Source organism: Bactrocera oleae, chromosome 6, assembly GCF_042242935.1.
Source record: "Bactrocera oleae isolate idBacOlea1 chromosome 6, idBacOlea1, whole genome shotgun sequence".
NCBI lineage: Eukaryota > Metazoa > Arthropoda > Insecta > Diptera > Tephritidae > Bactrocera > Bactrocera oleae.
In genome coordinates, this window is record NC_091540.1 from 66,931,061 (window position 1) to 66,948,878 (window position 17,818).

The 17,818-nt window shown below is 33.7% G+C and overlaps 1 protein-coding gene across 1 annotated transcript; it reads right to left on the minus strand.

The window, feature by feature from the left end:
* Positions 1-16,125: 16,125 nt before the first annotated feature.
* LOC106624571 (forkhead box protein I1-like) lies at positions 16,126-17,145 on the minus strand. Its single transcript, XM_014244315.3, has one exon. The coding sequence runs from the start codon at positions 16,988-16,990 to the stop codon at positions 16,271-16,273; it is 720 nt and encodes a 239-aa protein (XP_014099790.3). The 5' UTR covers positions 16,991-17,145; the 3' UTR covers positions 16,126-16,270.
* Positions 17,146-17,818: the final 673 nt, after the last annotated feature.

The window sequence follows — 17,818 nt, forward strand, 5'->3', positions numbered from 1 at the left end:
CAAACACGATATAGCAAAGCTGTGTGCAAAGTGATCTCGTTACCATTACTCTATTACTGTACTATGATAATAGAAGAAAGATAGAGAGAGAGGCAAAAGAATGATAACGAATACTTTTATAAATATTTATAGGCATTTATAGTGAAGTGGTTTAAGTAAGCCTTAAATATTTAGCATAAAAATGTTGAAAATTGGAATTCCAACTTAAAATTTATCGCAAGAGAGCCTTATAATTAAAGTATTGTAAAACATCTAACTTAAATTGATTTAATATTATATAAGCATTTATATAGATTTATCACATAAAGTTAACAATATGTGAAACCAATATTATATTAAGCACAAAGTCTAATTCTAAACCCGGATCACAAGAAGGATAATTGTTGGTAAAACTCACAAAAATAGTGGCAGATGATGTTGAAGGTCACCAGGTGGTGCGGTTTCACTTTTACTTTCAAATCTTGTCTATTGTCTTTTGAGGTCTTGAGCCACCACAACTATACTATTAGAGTTGAACAACGTCGAATAATTACAAAAGAGTTTGAAAACACGCTTAAACGTGTTTTCTACTGTTGCAAAATTTCTTTTGGCAAAATAACGTCACTAAAGAGAATCACATGTTTTAGCAAAATTTCACTACACTTGAATCTATTGTTCTTCAACTAAATGATTTTTTCCCCTAATCTGGATTATAGCAGCTTACTATTTTAACAAAGAAGTGGTAAGGCTAAAGCTCATTTTTCCTGAACAATTTTTTCAATTGCTTAAAAACAGGTTTTTGACCTGTCAATATTAACGATGCTAGTTCGCGTAAACTTCCTACCTACCTAACATAGCTGACCCTGTCCCTTAACAGAAGTCAACCAACTTTAATCTCGCGATGAAAACAATAGAGTGCTGGAAGTGGAAAACAATAGACTCTAAAGTTAACTGTCTAACGTCCAAAGACTCAATATATCCTTTATTTGGGGCATTAGCCAAGAAAGCAATTAAGTGACTTTCGGTAGCTTATGCGCTGCTTTGTTCTGCATGACGGTTTCTAAACTCTATTGTTCTGTCCGCTGCGATACCGCACTTGCGGTGGATTTTATGAAACAAGTAAGCAATGACGACCTCGTAACTCTGGTGTCAGAGAATCGATGCGACTACAATGTGTTTCATGACCTTGTTCGGTGGTTACAGACTTCTGTAATTACTGGTTTTATGAGTCATATCACGTGCTTAACTTGATTTCGTTACCTTGTATTTAGAACTTTTTTACAATTACTTCTTGGAATTCATAGGCTCAGCAATCTGGGGCGGCTGTTAACTTTCTGTCAATTGGTCAAGCGTTTTACAATTACACGCTGGTCATGTAGGTTTGGTAGAAAATGATAGGGCAAACCTTTCAACTGCTTTATAAATTGCCAGTGGTAATAGATGTTAAAGGTCTTGAAATCCAACGAAAATGGAGCGTATTGACCAAAAAGCTTCACTTTTAAGAAACAGAGAATTAAGTAGTATGGAAAGGTCATTCAATCCGGAAGTAACTGAGTAACAAGTAAGACTAATTACAAAAAAAAAAAAAATCATATGCGAACTAATGACAAAGTTTAATTCGCTTTATGATCAAAGGTCAACTTATAATCTATACAACCATATATCTAACTGATGAAGTCAACGACTGGTTTTGGTGACAGGTAGCAAATTACTTTCAAATCAGTCTAATAGAGACAGTCGCTAAATCAAGGCCATGAAAAGGTCAATAACTGGGAAAACCCGCAAAGAGGTGGGGTTTTTGCTTGGATATTGTTTTTAGGCAATTGACGATGACAGCATATAATTATTCACGAGCTTTATTGATCTCATAATTTTATAAAGTATCAGAAAAGTGTAAAGCAGGGATTTTAGATTTTGAAAACCGATGAATAGATCCTTCTCGAGTGAAATGAGAAATAAGTTTACATAAAAATGGCTACGCCTTCGATATGAATTTTCTTTTTATTTATTTCATAACCTCCGCTTATTTTGGAAAAAGTTATATATACATACTTATTTGAATTACAATATATTATATATATTATTTGACGTCATTAAAACTAATTAACTATCACTTCGCAATTTTTGTCACTCAATTTACCTGCGAATGCTCCTCCTTAACCTACTGTCATGCAAACGTAATGGATTTTATAGCTCTTCTCATCTGAGAATAGCCCATTGCACAATCACCCTTTTCCATTTTATTTGTGTCAATCGCTTTTGGAATACGGGTCACCATATTCCAGAACTCCCACAGCTCAGGTGAAGCGTGTATTCTTACAGGCTATAGGAGTATTGCTAACCCGCAACAGAAGCTATTGATTGTTGGTTCGACGTGAGAATGCAAATAAGTGACGATGTGTATAGCTGTATATGGTATATTTGCATTAAAGGACAGTTGGAGTTCAAAGGTTTGATAGCAGCGTATTGACAAGAGTGAAATGAATTCGTATGAATCGATTGTGGGCGTGAAACCGTGTTGCAGGTGAATGATTGAATTCCATTTTCTATTTGCCACCCTGAACAGTTACAAATATTGAAAAACAACTTTAAATTTTGTAGAACAAAGCGATTTGAGACAATTCAGGCAATATTTCAAAAGAAACATATCACCTTTGAAAATGTTTCAAAACGAATATACTATATAATATTCCAAAGTTTTCCATTTAAACCGCGCCAATGCTTTTTCGAATTATGTGCATCTGGTTGCTTTAACCGCCTTAGAGTTTGTTTACTTGGGAAACATGTTCCAGAACTTGAACTTTTGGATGAACAGATCTGTGGTTAATTGCATATATGTCCATTTCGAAACCCTTACATTATATCCATGTATCTTTGCAATGAACCTGCTTGAGCATATCATTCTCTCGCGTACTATAAAACCCGCCCTTCTTGTTTTGTTTAAAAAAAAATCGGATCAATAGTTATATATGTAACTTTATTCTCATATATGATTATAACAAATATAACAAATATGCCACAACACACGTCCAACAAGCCAGCATATAATACTTGGTGGAACGGCTGAAAGCAAAGTTGCCAACGGAAGTGTCAATATAAATGCCGTCATGACTGAGGCTGCAATGGAAATCGAGTAAAATGGGAAATTTACCGGAAGAAGAAATAGGAAGTGTCGGTAGTTGTCACTACAGGTAGTGTTTGCTTTTTATTGTAAAATGGAGGAACTGCATTTATTGTATTTGAAATTTATAATAGTAATATAAAAATTTAGAAAAATATAATAGGATTTTTAATTATGGTTACAGTATACTTTAGTAATATACTTTAAGCCAGCAAATTTCTCTCTTAGTAAAAATAAACATTTTGAATATAAATCCATGATCAGAGAGAGAGAGAGAGACGTCTTGCAAAAATCCTCGCTAAAGCAAAGGTGCAGTAAATCTTTCACGGATGGAACCAAAATAAATGACAAGGTTGAAGGGAGAACCTATTCGCTGTGGACTTTAGAGGCCATACCAGTGGTCTAGGAGCGATAATATAGATTTGTATTAAAATACGTGAGTGTTGATTTTTTGTTAGTCCGATCAAATTTTATCAAAACGTACCATGGCAGCTATGTTAAGTTGACAAAAGATGCATTCGATAATAAATAAGGGATGCCAAGCTATTTTTTTTTCTACAATTTTTTATAGATTGAAGCAAGTAACATAGAGCTTTGGATTGATACTCAAGAGACTGACAAAAGCTTGTATGACTGGCTCAATAACAAATTTGGTGCGCATAAATTGTATAATAATTAAACTCAATTAAAAAATAAATTAATTGCAAATTATAAACCGTTATGTTGAACTTTTAGTTACATTTAAGTCTATATTTGTGCTACACTAATTCATTGAAAGTGATAGTTAACTAGTTTTTGCTGAAACTTCGAATAAATTGCGCAACCAGCCTAATTAATATGCAACAGAGTTGTTCAAAAATTAATTGCTAAATAATTAATTTACATATTAAATGTGTGGCAAAAAAAAAAACAAATGGAATAAATATAATTCAGCATATTCATAAATATAAATTCACATAGACTATAGTATAAACTCACGAGTTATGATTGCCAATAAAATTCGCACTTAATCATTATGAACGTACTCAATTTGAATAACATATTTGTGTTAGCATAACATATGTGGAAGCGAGCTAGACTTATGTAGACACTCAATAGTCGACTATTGTGCAAAATTAATTGCACGCATGCATTGCTATTCGAAAATCCGCTACTCTGCACCTCGCACCGCTTGCCCAGTCCTTGACTGCTTACTGGCACAGCTTCAATTCGTGTCGCAGCCATTCAAGATGCGGTCAATATGATGCATTAATTTATGTGTCTATTTAGTAAATGATATGTTACCAGTCAGTCTGAGTGGTAATTACTCCAGCGTCGTTTGCTTTGCTGCTGTCACCGCTGCTGCTTATCTGTGTTTGGACAAAGGATTTACAATCAAATGAGCGCCAATGTACACACGCTGATTTGTAGGTGTGTATGTCTGGATGTGTGTGGAGCAATTTGGTCGGCTCTCTGCTCTTCAGCGTGTTGAAGAACCGTTCGTTGGTAATTGTCGGCAGCACAATTATGTCGTTTGTGGCTAGCGATAAATTAATGTGTCCATAAGTTACCACTACAGACACAATATTGTGGAATTAGTGGGGCACACGCTTTAAATGTAATTTGTTTGGATTTATTTATTATGTATTATATAGTTTTATTACAGAAATTATACAAATTATTAATAAAATTTGGGTTTATTATTTAAAAATATTTTTTTGAAGATTTTCTTCCTCAGCTTTAATTTTAGCTGGGTTCTTCAATATCCATCAAGCTTGGCGCTGTTATATACCGTTCCTTCAACATTTGGCTCTACGTAACTTTAATGAACCCGACCAAGGACTCTCAACTCGGCAGTATTCTTCAACAATGTTCCGGGCAAGGTTTGCTGTTTTTTCACATAAATTAGTAAATTTTTTGGAATTAATTGTTAGTCAGGTAGCTCATAACTGCGATTTAGTTTTCTAAATTTATCAATTGATTCATAAATACATAGTTCAAAGTGCAAGGCTTCTTTCCAATATCTTGGCACTTAATTAGAGAATTGACTATGCTAGTATTCAGTAAAAGTGAGATCTTGAGTCAGTTGCTTCTTAGAAGTATGTCAAAGTTCCTCTTTAGTTTATTCTCATATTCGTTAGCATCGACTAAAAGCCAAACTTGTCTTCCTTTGGCATTGCCTTCTAAGCTTGCAGAAAATATTTAAGCTTAGTAATGAAGTTCTAAAATTTTTTAGCTTATTTTGGGACTTGTACATACAAGTCTTTATGCCACAAGTGGCAAGTTTGATAATTAATTTCTATATATATAAATTTTAATGACAGCTGTGTATATAGCGATCTGATCTGAACAATTTTTTTGGGCTTGAATAATTATATCAGATTATTATTTTTATGCTCAAGAATTTAGTTTTATTATAAAGATAAGCGTTGCTGTTTGTTTTAGAAATGAATTCAGGCAAGTGACCGCCGCGGCTGGCACGAATAAATTCCAGCCGGTATGCCCAATTTTCTACCACTTTTTGTAGCGATTGGGGACCCATGCGCCTCTTCCAAGGTGGCAATTGGCCAGGTTTTTGGAGAGAAGGAAGTTTATACTTTATAGGGTCTCCGTTGATTCCTTTAGGATGTTGTAAACTTCGTGGCAATTTTAATATACACTGTTCCAAATATAAAAACATTGTACAATAAATTTCGCAGTATGCTTTCTATCTCCACTGCAACATATAAATTCAAATTGCTCGACATAAATTTAAAAAGCTTAACTGTAAATATTATGTATGCAAAACTAAGTAAATACACACGCACACACATTCGCAAATGTTTATCGCTGAAAGTCAACTTCAACTACTTCCATAAGTTTTTGGCTGCAGTTGTTGCCTTGCATAATATTGCTGATGTTAAGAGTGTTATCGTTGGTGTTGTTGTTGACCAGTTGACGCCCAAAATGCTCTCACATTAATTCAAGTACTGCAAAATTATGAGTGCAAAGTTTTTTATGATGCTTAATGGGTAAATACTGTCAGCAACAGACGCGTTACGCCGTGCCACACACAAAAGTTGGCCAACCAAAAAGTATAAATAACAAAATACTCGTATAACGGTATAAATAAACCGACAAAAAAAGTGAAATTATAATAAATGCTGGCAGCGGAGCGCTGCAGTTTCGGTTTGACGCTGACGCATGTGCATTTCGCTGATTTATAATAAAATTATGCGAACGTAAATGGTGAAGTATGCATGGTGTAACAAAAGTCAACCGAAAACAACAACAACCACAAGCACAACAATAGCAATAACGAAGTCAAATGGTTGCAAGCAATCAGCGGTGCACACGCTCGAAAGTTGTGCAAGGAAGTCGCATTTTTTATTTTCATAATTTTTTTCCTATTTCTCTTCGTTGCAACAAATGGTGACGCCACGCACGTACAATTTATTTTGCTTGCCAAAAAAACTAAAAAACGCAAAATTTTCAACTCTGAGCATTTGCATAGCTCTGGTTACATATTGTCTTTTACTTGCCACACTGCTACCACTCCTTCACTTGTTTTGCATGTGAGTTCCTGTGCATTTTTTGGCGGCCAGTTGTTGGCATTTTTGCTCTAATTCTTTATTATTGTTGTTGATGTGTTTTTTTTTTGGTTTTTGCATTTATCATAAATACTTGCAGCAACTGCTGGCGTAAACTTCCGCGCAAACTTTGCTGCGTGCAACTATCAGCACCCACGTGACACGTTTGCTTCTGGCAGCTGTTGCAAGTAGCATAACTCTCTTACTTACCTGTACGTGCAACATGCGCCAACTTTTAAGTTGGTGGCAAAAAATGTCTGGCCTTGGTGGCTTGTTGCCTTTGTTGCGTTTTGTTTTTTTTGTGTTGTTTTTGTGGAGGGTAATTTTTTAACGAAAACTTTTTATGCTGCATTAAAATATCAAGAAAGTTTTTAGTTTTCACGTAAAAGGTCGAAGAAGAGAAACTCTTTCTTACATTTACAGGTGTGGTGAAAAATTCTTGAGAAATTTTAATATTTTTTGTTTTTGACAAGCTTTTGTATAAAGCAGTTTGCTTTTGTTTATGCAAAATTTATAACAACTCTGTAGTTTAGATAAGGTTGGATTGAGTTTAATTAGTTGTTTAATAATCAATTAACTTTTCTGACGTCATTTTAGCGATAGCACATGTTATGAAACCGGGAAACATAATTATTGTATTTACTCCAATAGCAGCAATGGATCATGACAATTCTACAACACCAATGGAACGAGGCTGTCAAAGCAATTAAAACTTTATAAGTCAAAATTAGCTTGAAGAACGCCTTCTGCAAAACCCTTGCCGTGGTAATTGTAGACGCTATGAATGATAGTAAATTTAAGCTTCTCGTAAAAATATTGAGGCCTTTAAGGGCCAAAACTACAAAAAACTACGTAATATGTGTTTGGATGACCGTGAAATTATGTTTAGCAACACAGCTGATATTTTAAAAATGTCAAAAGAACATGTTCGACTCATACTAAAAATATGAATGAACTACAATAGATTATATATATACATATTTTTTGTATGAGATTTGACCAGAGACCGATTCATCGTGTCAGAAATCATTGAAAACTATAGAGATATCACATGAATTGGACTTCGTATTGCTTGTGTTCACATCGTATTCTTCTGATCTAACAAATCATTGTCTTTGCATATTCGCAAAATGTCTTTAATGTTATGTATTATTTAATGTGAGTAGACGAAACTTCTGATTAGCCGCTTTTAGGATCATATTAAGATATTTGAGTGCTTACTCTGGGGATTTAATTAAGGTTTGTTAATCGACCTAGTTTGACAGCGGCTCCAAAGTTAACAACTAAGATTACCTGTAGAATGACAAACTTTAGATCACACCCTACTTATTCTTCTTCTTTGGCGTGGGTCGGTCCACGCTGCGAACACAAAACTTCGCTAGTGGCCTCTATCTTTTATGAGGTCACGCCAGTTTTACATCCCAAGTGCTGACAGGACTCTATGCACTTGTTCCAGGAATACCAAATTTAGACATGGCGTCGAATATAGGCAGCTCCTGTCAGTGCTGTTGAAAGCGGCATTGAAATCAACAAAAAGCGAGTCGATCAGTTTTCAAGGGTATTCTCCAAGATTTAACATATTGTAAGAATTTGGTCTATAGCGGAGTTGTCAGGTCTAAGGCCACATTGATAAGGTTCAATCAGTTGATTAATAATGGGCTTAATGCTTTCACAAAGTATTGTCGACAGAACCTTATATGCAATGTTAAGAAGGTTGATGCCACGATAATAAGTCCATACTGTGTCATCTACTCTCTTATGGATAGGGTAATGTACACACATATTTCAATCATTAGGCATGTATTCTTCCAACCAAATCATGCTTAGCAGCTGGAACATGCGCCTCCTTCTACTGAATTGATGGTTGTCCAAGTCTATTTGCTCCAATTTTTAGTCACAAAAAATAAACTTAATAACACGACTCTATTTCGTTCTTCGATTATTGAAATTTTCTTGAGAAATGAATATGCAATATGATGAGGACTTTCTGTTATATAAAAGCGCTATTTCTGTAAAAGTAACCAATAACATGATGACCTCATTTGAAAAGAAAAGTTATTTCATTATACAAAGTTATTTATTTTGACTTCCACCTACATACCATATACCTGATTTATAAAAAATAACAAACAAATACAAAACATTAAATAGCCAACAGCTTTTTACTTTTCTAATTTTCTACATATTTGTATAAAAAATAATAGAAATTAAATGAAAACCTCAAGGCCATGTTAAACCGCATTTTATTAACGTGTTACTAAATGACTGAGCAGCTTTAATAACAAACAAGTGTTTAAATCTAATTAGCAGCAGTCAAACAACCTTAATCAAATGTAAATAAACATATTTATATAAGTAGAACATTCAATGAATATTAATAATTTATAGTATGAATGTAAACAATGCTAACTAAGCTAACTAATTATTGTTAACCGTTGCATAAACCCACTTTTCAGTTACAATTTTAAATGACCTACATACACCAAATATTATTGCACACTAGAGTATATGTATGTACTTGTATATGAGGGTGGGTCAAAATAAACGAATATTTTTTTTCGTTTGGTACTTGGTATTTTTTCAACTTGCTGTAAGCGAGATATGAATTTTTCTATCTGATAATAAGATAAAAATAGAAAACAATGAATAACTCATAATAGAAGAGATTTTCTTAGAGATGTCTAAGCACCAATTTTTCAGAGTACCAAGCGAAATTTAAATTTATTCGTTTTTTTGATTCAACTTAATGTATATGTAAATCACTGCCACAAATAAGTAAACAAAAAATCCCAAATTAAAGCCACAAAAAAATAGAATGAAATTTTTGCTTTTCTTGCTATTCGTTAGCATTTCAACGTTTTTTTTTTTTTTTTTTGTTTTTGGACAAATAAATATAAATTACATTAAAGCGCAGAAGCCATTCAAGCGCAAAACCATTAAGCATTATGATGCGGCATGCCACAAAAGCCACATACTAAATTCTGTTACACAACAGCAAAAAAACAATAAGCTACTGTAAACATTATGTAACAGTTGAAATAGCAATAACCAAAAAGCAAGCAACAACATTTACGCACGAAAAGCGATTTAAATCGTGCTGTGTGAAAATGCGCAAAACAAATGTTGCTCATACCACATGGCGGCCATCAAAGTGGGGCAGTTAGACTGCCGTGGCATGGTGGTAATGTAAATATAACTGCGAATTACGGAAAATAATAAACAACACACATTTTAACGCGTAAAAGCGCAACGACACTTTAAGACACCGCTTTCTGCTAGACCTATCGCGCGCTTCCTTCGCCTCTCTCACCCACAATTTCTTTATCGCGCTATCTTCATGCGCACTTTCCCCCAACAGCTACATAAATGGTCGCTGCTATTAATATTTTTCATTCTTAAATAAAGATAATAACAAAATATGACTTTCTGCCGGAAGTGTGTACAGGCGCCACAAAAGGTTACCATCTACGGTGCATGTTGCTGGAGTGGCAAATATAATATATTTGTAATGGCAAAAATATTGGGCAGCCACAAAAGTTGGACTGTAAACAAAACATACACCAGTTGCGTTGTTGTTATTATTGCTATTTAAGTGTAGTGTGCATGTCTTAAATAAGAATAGCAAAACAAACGGCAGCGTAAAAGTGGCGAAAAAAAGATGGCGAAAACATTAACGCAAACATGAGTTAAACATAATGACCGCTAATTTGTTTTAATTTATGTTATAGTTTCGCTGTTGCTGCATTGGAGTCTTCATAAATTTCCGTTATGGACTATTTGGTGTGACTTTAATGTGCTCTTGTACATATGTGTATGGGCGAGTGGTTTTGTGGAGTTTGGCGGGTTTTTTTATATACCCAGACAAGGGCGTAATAAGCTTAACAAGAAGTTTGTACGATTCAGAAGGAGACTCGAAGACCCTATATATTTAAGTATATAATCAGCGTGGTAAGCTGAGTTGATTAATCCATGTGCATCTGTCTGTATATACGTCAACCTATCTCCCAGTTTTTGAGATATTGATAGGACATTTTCCACATTTTTTTTTCCTACAAGTGGATACTCATTTGTCGGAACCGCCGATATCAGACCACTACATCATATAGCTGCCATACAAACTGAACGAATAGAACCAAGTTCTTTTATGAGGAACTGTTTTATTTGACAAGAAATCTTCATGAAATCCATCATGCAGTATGTCTAAAAGAATGCAACAATCTCCGTACATATTGTTCAGGTCGAAACATTATGGCACCTAACTCTCATACAAACTGAACGATCCATAAAAAGTTCTTGTATGGAAAACTTTTTTATTTGACAAAAATCTCTAAGAAAATGTCTAAAATAATACAAATATTTACGAAGAAAATATTCAGATCGAATCACAATAGTATGTAACTGCCATACCAACTGAACGATCAAATTCAAATTCATGAATCTAATTTTTTGTATTTGTGAAGGTATTTTAGCTAAGGTGCAACCGTAGTCAACATTGTTTTTTGTTATCGTTTGACTTTTTGTAAAAACGATGTCGTTTCTTGAAATATTGCACCTAAATGTCTGATTTGTGTTCTCGAACAAGAGTGTGTTCGTAGAAAAATATGTTGGATTAATCATAGAAACTTGAAAAATTGAAGCATGCCACATCATAACACTTAATGGCAAAAACGAATTATTTCCTAGATATTGAACCAAACCCCTTCCAACTTTGACCTTTTATATAAGTTCGACCAAAAAATGTTATACACCTTATAAGCTCAACTTCAAACTTCGAAGGCAAATATTTTGATTTTGGAGCCTAACTTCGAAAAGCGAAGAAATTACTGTACTTTTTTATTATGACTCAGTCATTTGGAAAATATTGGTCTGGCTTGTGTTTCAAAAGTTCATTAAAACATTACTCGTTGATTCTGTGAACATTATAGCTGAAATATCATCAACGGTATCATTGAAAGTGAAAATCCGAATAAATGTAATGGAAGAAACTTCTAATTTGGACTTCTGTTGAACTTAATAAACAAAGAGTTTCTGGTGAAGGCAGTTATCATTGATGGGTTTTAAGAGTCACGTATTGAAATTAAATTATTCCTCTTAAATAATTTAAGTCAGCGAATGATGCATGGTATTGTATCAAACAAATGTGGTCGCAACTAAAAATGAACAAAGAGAATATTTTTCATATCTTTGGAATATATGTACATCCCAATAATTTATAATGCTACATCTGAGAACATTATTTGGTGAGAAGTGAAAAATTTCGAATGCATAATCCATAACTCAAAAATAAACTCGTTTAGATCATCTAAAACCCCACAAATTTAATTATAATGTTCACGTAAAATTTGACTATATTAAACACTTTTTCCTTATAAGAATATTATTGGAAAATACCACTAAGTTAACAAAGAATCTTAGTGGTATAATATACCGTATGACATTTTAATACTCAGTGTTCTTAACTTTTATTGAAAACGTATAAACTTGAAAATTCTGGTAGTTAAATCGAGTGCATATATAAAACTCCGGGTAATACATTCACTATATAGGAAGAACTACAGCTTGTACCTAGTAGAAGACTATAGTCTATACCACAGTAAATGCGATACAAACCAATAGTAATACATTCAAACAAAGCATTACTCTCTTAAATCAAAGCTGCACAAAGTACCTACAAATTCAAATTTCACATACCTTTATGCGTGTTAAGGACTGAGCGAATATGGTAAGCATAAGTGGCTACTATACCAAGCACATACGAAGTTTATTGATGTTGGTGATGGGTTACAACCAAAGAACTCATTTCCAAAACTCCTGTAAATTCTTTCTTTGTCTTTATGTACCATACGTGCACGTATGTACTTCAAAATGTAACGAGACCTTGTTTGCTTATTGAGAGCTCACTTGAATGGCAACCGGCATATAAATCACTTTATACTCAGGCTGTCTAAAACACACGTTTAACTTGTTTTTGAAGCAAAACAGCTGCAGCAGAATGTCGGGAGTTCATAGAAGGCTGTAGGTGGCTAGTGACGATTTCTAAACAAGTCAAAGTAGCATATTGTGTGTATTTTACGAAGAATGTAGTTATTCGTTAGCGAGTAGTAGAAGTGTGTTCGATTCAGACAAAATTTCGCCGAAGGTACTTAATAATGGTTGAAATTTCTTAGATAGTAAAATTATGATAATATTTTGTTTGTTTCTAAAGCCTTTGACGAATGTGTAGAAACTTCTTAGTACATGTCTTGTTATAAATAGATAATTCTGGGCCTGATCGAAGCTTTTTTTTTCTTTTTCAAAAATTAACAAAATGGCGGCCTCAGGAAATTTTTTTCTAGATTTTCGGGAATTAAAAAATCGAAATTTTTGAAAAAAAATCTTTCGATCAGACCCGAGTTTATTATGTATTCTAAAAGCGGTATAAATTTCATTAAAATCTACTGAGCGGTTTTCGGATTACAGTTGTCACCAGTTTGAAAAATATAGTTTTAAGAAAAACGCATTTAAAATTTCTTGCAGCTGCCGCTAGCATAAGAAGTGCTTTGAAGTGCCCGAACGCTCTTTGTTATTTGTCGAATAACTCAAAAAGTAATTATCGGATCAACTTGAAATTTTCAGAGAATATTTTCAAGATATTACACAAAAAAAAAAAAAAAATTGAATTTTTTTTTAATTCTGACTACTTAATGGGGCTATTGATTAAGCTTTAAAAATTTTAATGAAGAAGAGTTGAAAGAAAAGGATATAAATTTATTGTAAAAAAAAATTAAATTTTTAAACAAAACTTTTTATTTGATTAAAGATCTTAAATAGTTTCAACTAAAATGTATACATTTTAAATTTTATTATGGAAGGCGACAAGAAAAAATGTGCAGTTTTTCGTTAAGATATTTTTTAACACTTGAATAATTCTATATGTTTATATAATATATGTGCGAGAGCAACTCTTATAATTGCATATGGAAGAAACCACATGAGCTCCCAAACAAAGAAAAACAAACAGATATGTATGCATTTATCTACAATTTGTGCGAAACACGCCATAGTAAATATAAAACCAACAACAAAAGACAACAACCGTTTATTCTTATCACTGCCGTATGCATTTGAACCGCCCTCTTATGCTTTTGAATCCTGCTCGCTCATTCAATATAACTTCGGCTCACTCAAAAAGACAGCGCCAAATATTTATAAACTTTTGCGTATCCGCAAATCACCAATTAAATATTTATACTTCAATCTATTCAACATGCGCATTTATAACCATTCATGATGTAATAAATATAAAACTGTGCAAAAGGTCAATGGCTTACGTGTGCTCAGTTTGGGAAGAAAGTGATATCAAGTAGAAGAAGAAGTCAGCTCAATACACATGTTTATGTTTGTATTTAGATATACATTCTCATATACCTATGCTCGTATATATATGTATATCTAACATACTTATATATATATATATATATATTTATGGATACGTTTGATGGCTGAAACCTCGTAGCCTCAATCATTTGCTACCTTGTTTCATAGAGCTAGAAGCTAAATTTAGCCAGCAGCATGGAAAATATCAGCTGGTTGAAAGCTAGCACATTCTTAATAAAACTTCTGCTTGGTCTAATCGCAAAAATGTTTATTGCATACATAGTATACTGCTCCTTGGTTTGGTTTTAGTAACCTCGCCTGGCTGTAATGATGAGCGCTTTCATTTGCTATATAAATTGCTATATATAAAATAAACTGCACAAAATATAATTTTTTCAGTTACTTATTTATAGCGAAAGTTTTCAAATATGACCAATTGGTTATATATATTTTAATTGTTATAATATAAATAGTTTGAACCGAGTTTTTGATTAGCTAAGCCAGTGTACAATTTCATGATAGAAATCATAAAGAAAAACGCTTACAAACTGGAGGGGTTATATCTATCCTATCTATCAAATATTTTAATTTAATGTAATCGGCTACCACAATTTTAAACGCATTTTTCATGAAACGTTGTTTTCAAAGATGGTGAGGAAAATTACACCAAAACGAATCAATCGATCTTCTTAGATATCTTATTTTGTATTTGAGTAAAGATCGTAGGAATACGATTTTTGAGAAAAAATGTTTAAACCACTCTGAGGTAAAAATTTTGTCACAAAAAAAACGACTTTTTCCGAGAAGCCGCCCATTTGTCAAAAGACCAAATTTTAACTAATGTTCCTTATCTATATCCTTTAACTATAGAAATAATAAAATTTAATCATTTAAATGAGTAAAAGTTTGCTCACAGCCAGACATCTTTTTTCGGAACTCTTCCTGTAGATCGGCTACAGGACCAAAAAAATGCAAATTTTTCAAAACGAATCGCCAATTATTAAAGTACATGAAATTCAAAAAAGCAAATTTTTGAATTTATTAAATAAATAAAATTGATCTACAACAAAAAAAATTACAAAAAAACGTGAATAAGCCTCTGCTCTATACAATTTTTCAATCTAAGAGACTATACCTTAAACCAAAAAATTTTTAATCGTGCTAAATGGAATAAAAACGTGTATAAAACTTTAAAAAAATAATAAACTGTGTTAAATCAAAACCGTGTAAAAACAGAATAAGGTGTATTTTGTATTCTGAAACATTGATAGTGGAGTGTGGGCACATCGACAGTCCTCAAACCTGATCATTTCACACAACACAAGATATGCGACAGAAAAAACTTTAAAATTTATCAAGAGATTATCCAACAAAATATTAAATACAAATTTCAACAGATTGTATGGTCGTTTAAAGCTCTGCGTTAGTCAACTAGATCTATATTTTTAGTGTGGCTCTGGAAGTGTATAACCATTGATGAAACATTGAAAGTTGTGGCTTTAACGTTACATTCAAAGCCAGGAAAAATTATTTTTTACCTGAGAATTGGAAATAATCTCTCCAAGGCAGTTGATGCTGAAAAGTAGGGCAGTTTTTTGTTATCACATATCTTTAATATTATATAATGTCGGAGCAGCGGAACTTAAGGTGATTGATCACTATTTTCAACTCATTCTTTGATAGTGATCATAGTCACAATTGAGTTTTTCTGACTTTGAAAGTAAAGGAAGCGTCGCTATGTTTTTAAAGTGCAAGAAACTACTGCCGTAACGTAACACCCGTCGTTCATTGTGTTTTCTGGTTAAGATACAAGACGAACTAGTTTAGTGATAAACGTTGAAAAGAATATATATTGTATTTAAAGAACCATAAACCTCATTTAAGGAACTGCATTAACCTAGTAACGACATTAACCTAGTATCTCAGTGAATTCAATCACATCGGAATTCTAACTAAGAGACGATGAAATCAGGTTACCCAGCTCGGAAAAAAATTCTTTGAAAGATGTATATGTTATTGTAGACTCGCACAAAATCACTCACTCGGTTATATAGCTAACAAAAAACAGATAGAAACGCTCTTAGAGCTGCTTATTTTTAATACAACGAGAAACACTTTGCATTTACTAAAACTAATTTATTTATTTTTAGAAATATTCAAAAATAAAATTATGATATTTTAAATGACTTATAGACTAAATGTTCTAATATTTAATTTTTTACAATTTTTTATTAATTAAATTTTAATTATGCACTACTATAAAATATTAAAAATTCAATCCCGACTTCGGGTAATGGGGCGCAGTAAAAACAGCACACTGTTGCTGATGATATGTAATCTTGTTATAAATATCTTCACACTGATGTTGAAATTGGTGTTGCTGTAGATTCATTAGTTGTTGTTGTGCCAGTTGCATTTGGCGCTGGTGGTGCAAGTACCACTCGTGCTGCTCTTGTAACGCCTGTGTCATCATCACTTGTTGTGTCCGCTCAATTTCTTGTGGCGTCGGAAAGTACCGAGCCGTTGGCATTTGTGGATGTGGCACGCCTTGTGCCATCGCGTGATCGACGCTCCGTTTCGAATCGTATGCGATATTACCGTTGGCTCCGAATTGTATTGGTCCATGTGCCGCACCGTTCTTCATCGAATCAATCTCAGGGTTTAAAGTCCAATAATTGCCACGCCCGGGATCGCTGGGTGGACGTGGTATTTTCATGAAGCAGGAATTCGTAGTGAGCGTATGCCGAATTTGACATTGCCAGCCACGTTGATCTTTACGATAATATGGAAAATTTTCCGCAATCCATTTTTGGATGCCACTCAGTGTTAGCTTTTGTTCGGGGCTGTTGCGTATAGCCATCGTGACCAACGCTCCGTAGGTATAATTCGGTCTTATGTCGGTATCGGTTTGCATCGATGTCTTGTTATCTTCACAGTTCGAAAGTATGCTGCGTATGGAAAAGTTCGATTCGAATATTGGTGCCATTTTACGTAAGCAAATAAACTATTGAATTGTATTGAAAATGGATGTTGATGTTAAATGCGAGGACGAATGTGATTGTTGCTTGTTTTAAGATATGCAAAATCTGTCTGCTGAAAAATCCTTTCAATTCCTCGGTATTTATATTCTTGAAGTCAGTAAGTCAGTTTGAGCACATCGCGATATCACACTGGAAGCAACTTTGGCTGAGAGGCGCTCCAGTTTTTTTCTTTCAAAGTCAAGTTAATATCAAAACCAAAGTCATAAAAGCAAGGCCAAATTAAGGGTTATTATACGGTAAGCGAGTAAATAGAACGGTTTTGACTTTAATGCAGCCAAGGTCAGGCGATAGATTCCTTAGAAGCCGCCACTTCTCTAGGCTTTAATCTGTTGCAAGTATAGTTGTATTGTTAGAAGAACAAAAGGGCAGAAAAAGTAAAAAGACATGTGCACTTGCGAGAGCAAAACTTGCGACAAAACACTCAAAATCACATTTTAAACATTTCTCAGGTATGCAATCGACGCTTTATGAAATGGAATGCTGTCAAAAAAACTCAACTTGATTTTGCGGTCGTTGATTTTAACTCCATACAAAAGGTAGATTAAATATATTAATACATTTCTCACACTCTTGGAAACACTTTCCTACCTGCGCTCTTGAGTGGTATTGGTAAGCTTTATCTCTCGTTATGTAACACTCGCGTCAAGTTCATACCTGCTTGTAACGTTTGGCCTTAATTTGTGGCTCAGAGAACAATAGAGACTTCGCTACGGTATTGCTGTTGAAAAGTCCTTCCCATAGCGACCTTGACTAAATTGTTCTACATTTTTGCT

Excerpts from the sequence above, each read along its gene's own strand:
- LOC106624571 (XM_014244315.3), bottom strand. The coding sequence starts at position 16,990 with ATGGCACCAATATTCGAATCGAACTTTTCCATACGCAGCATACTTTCG.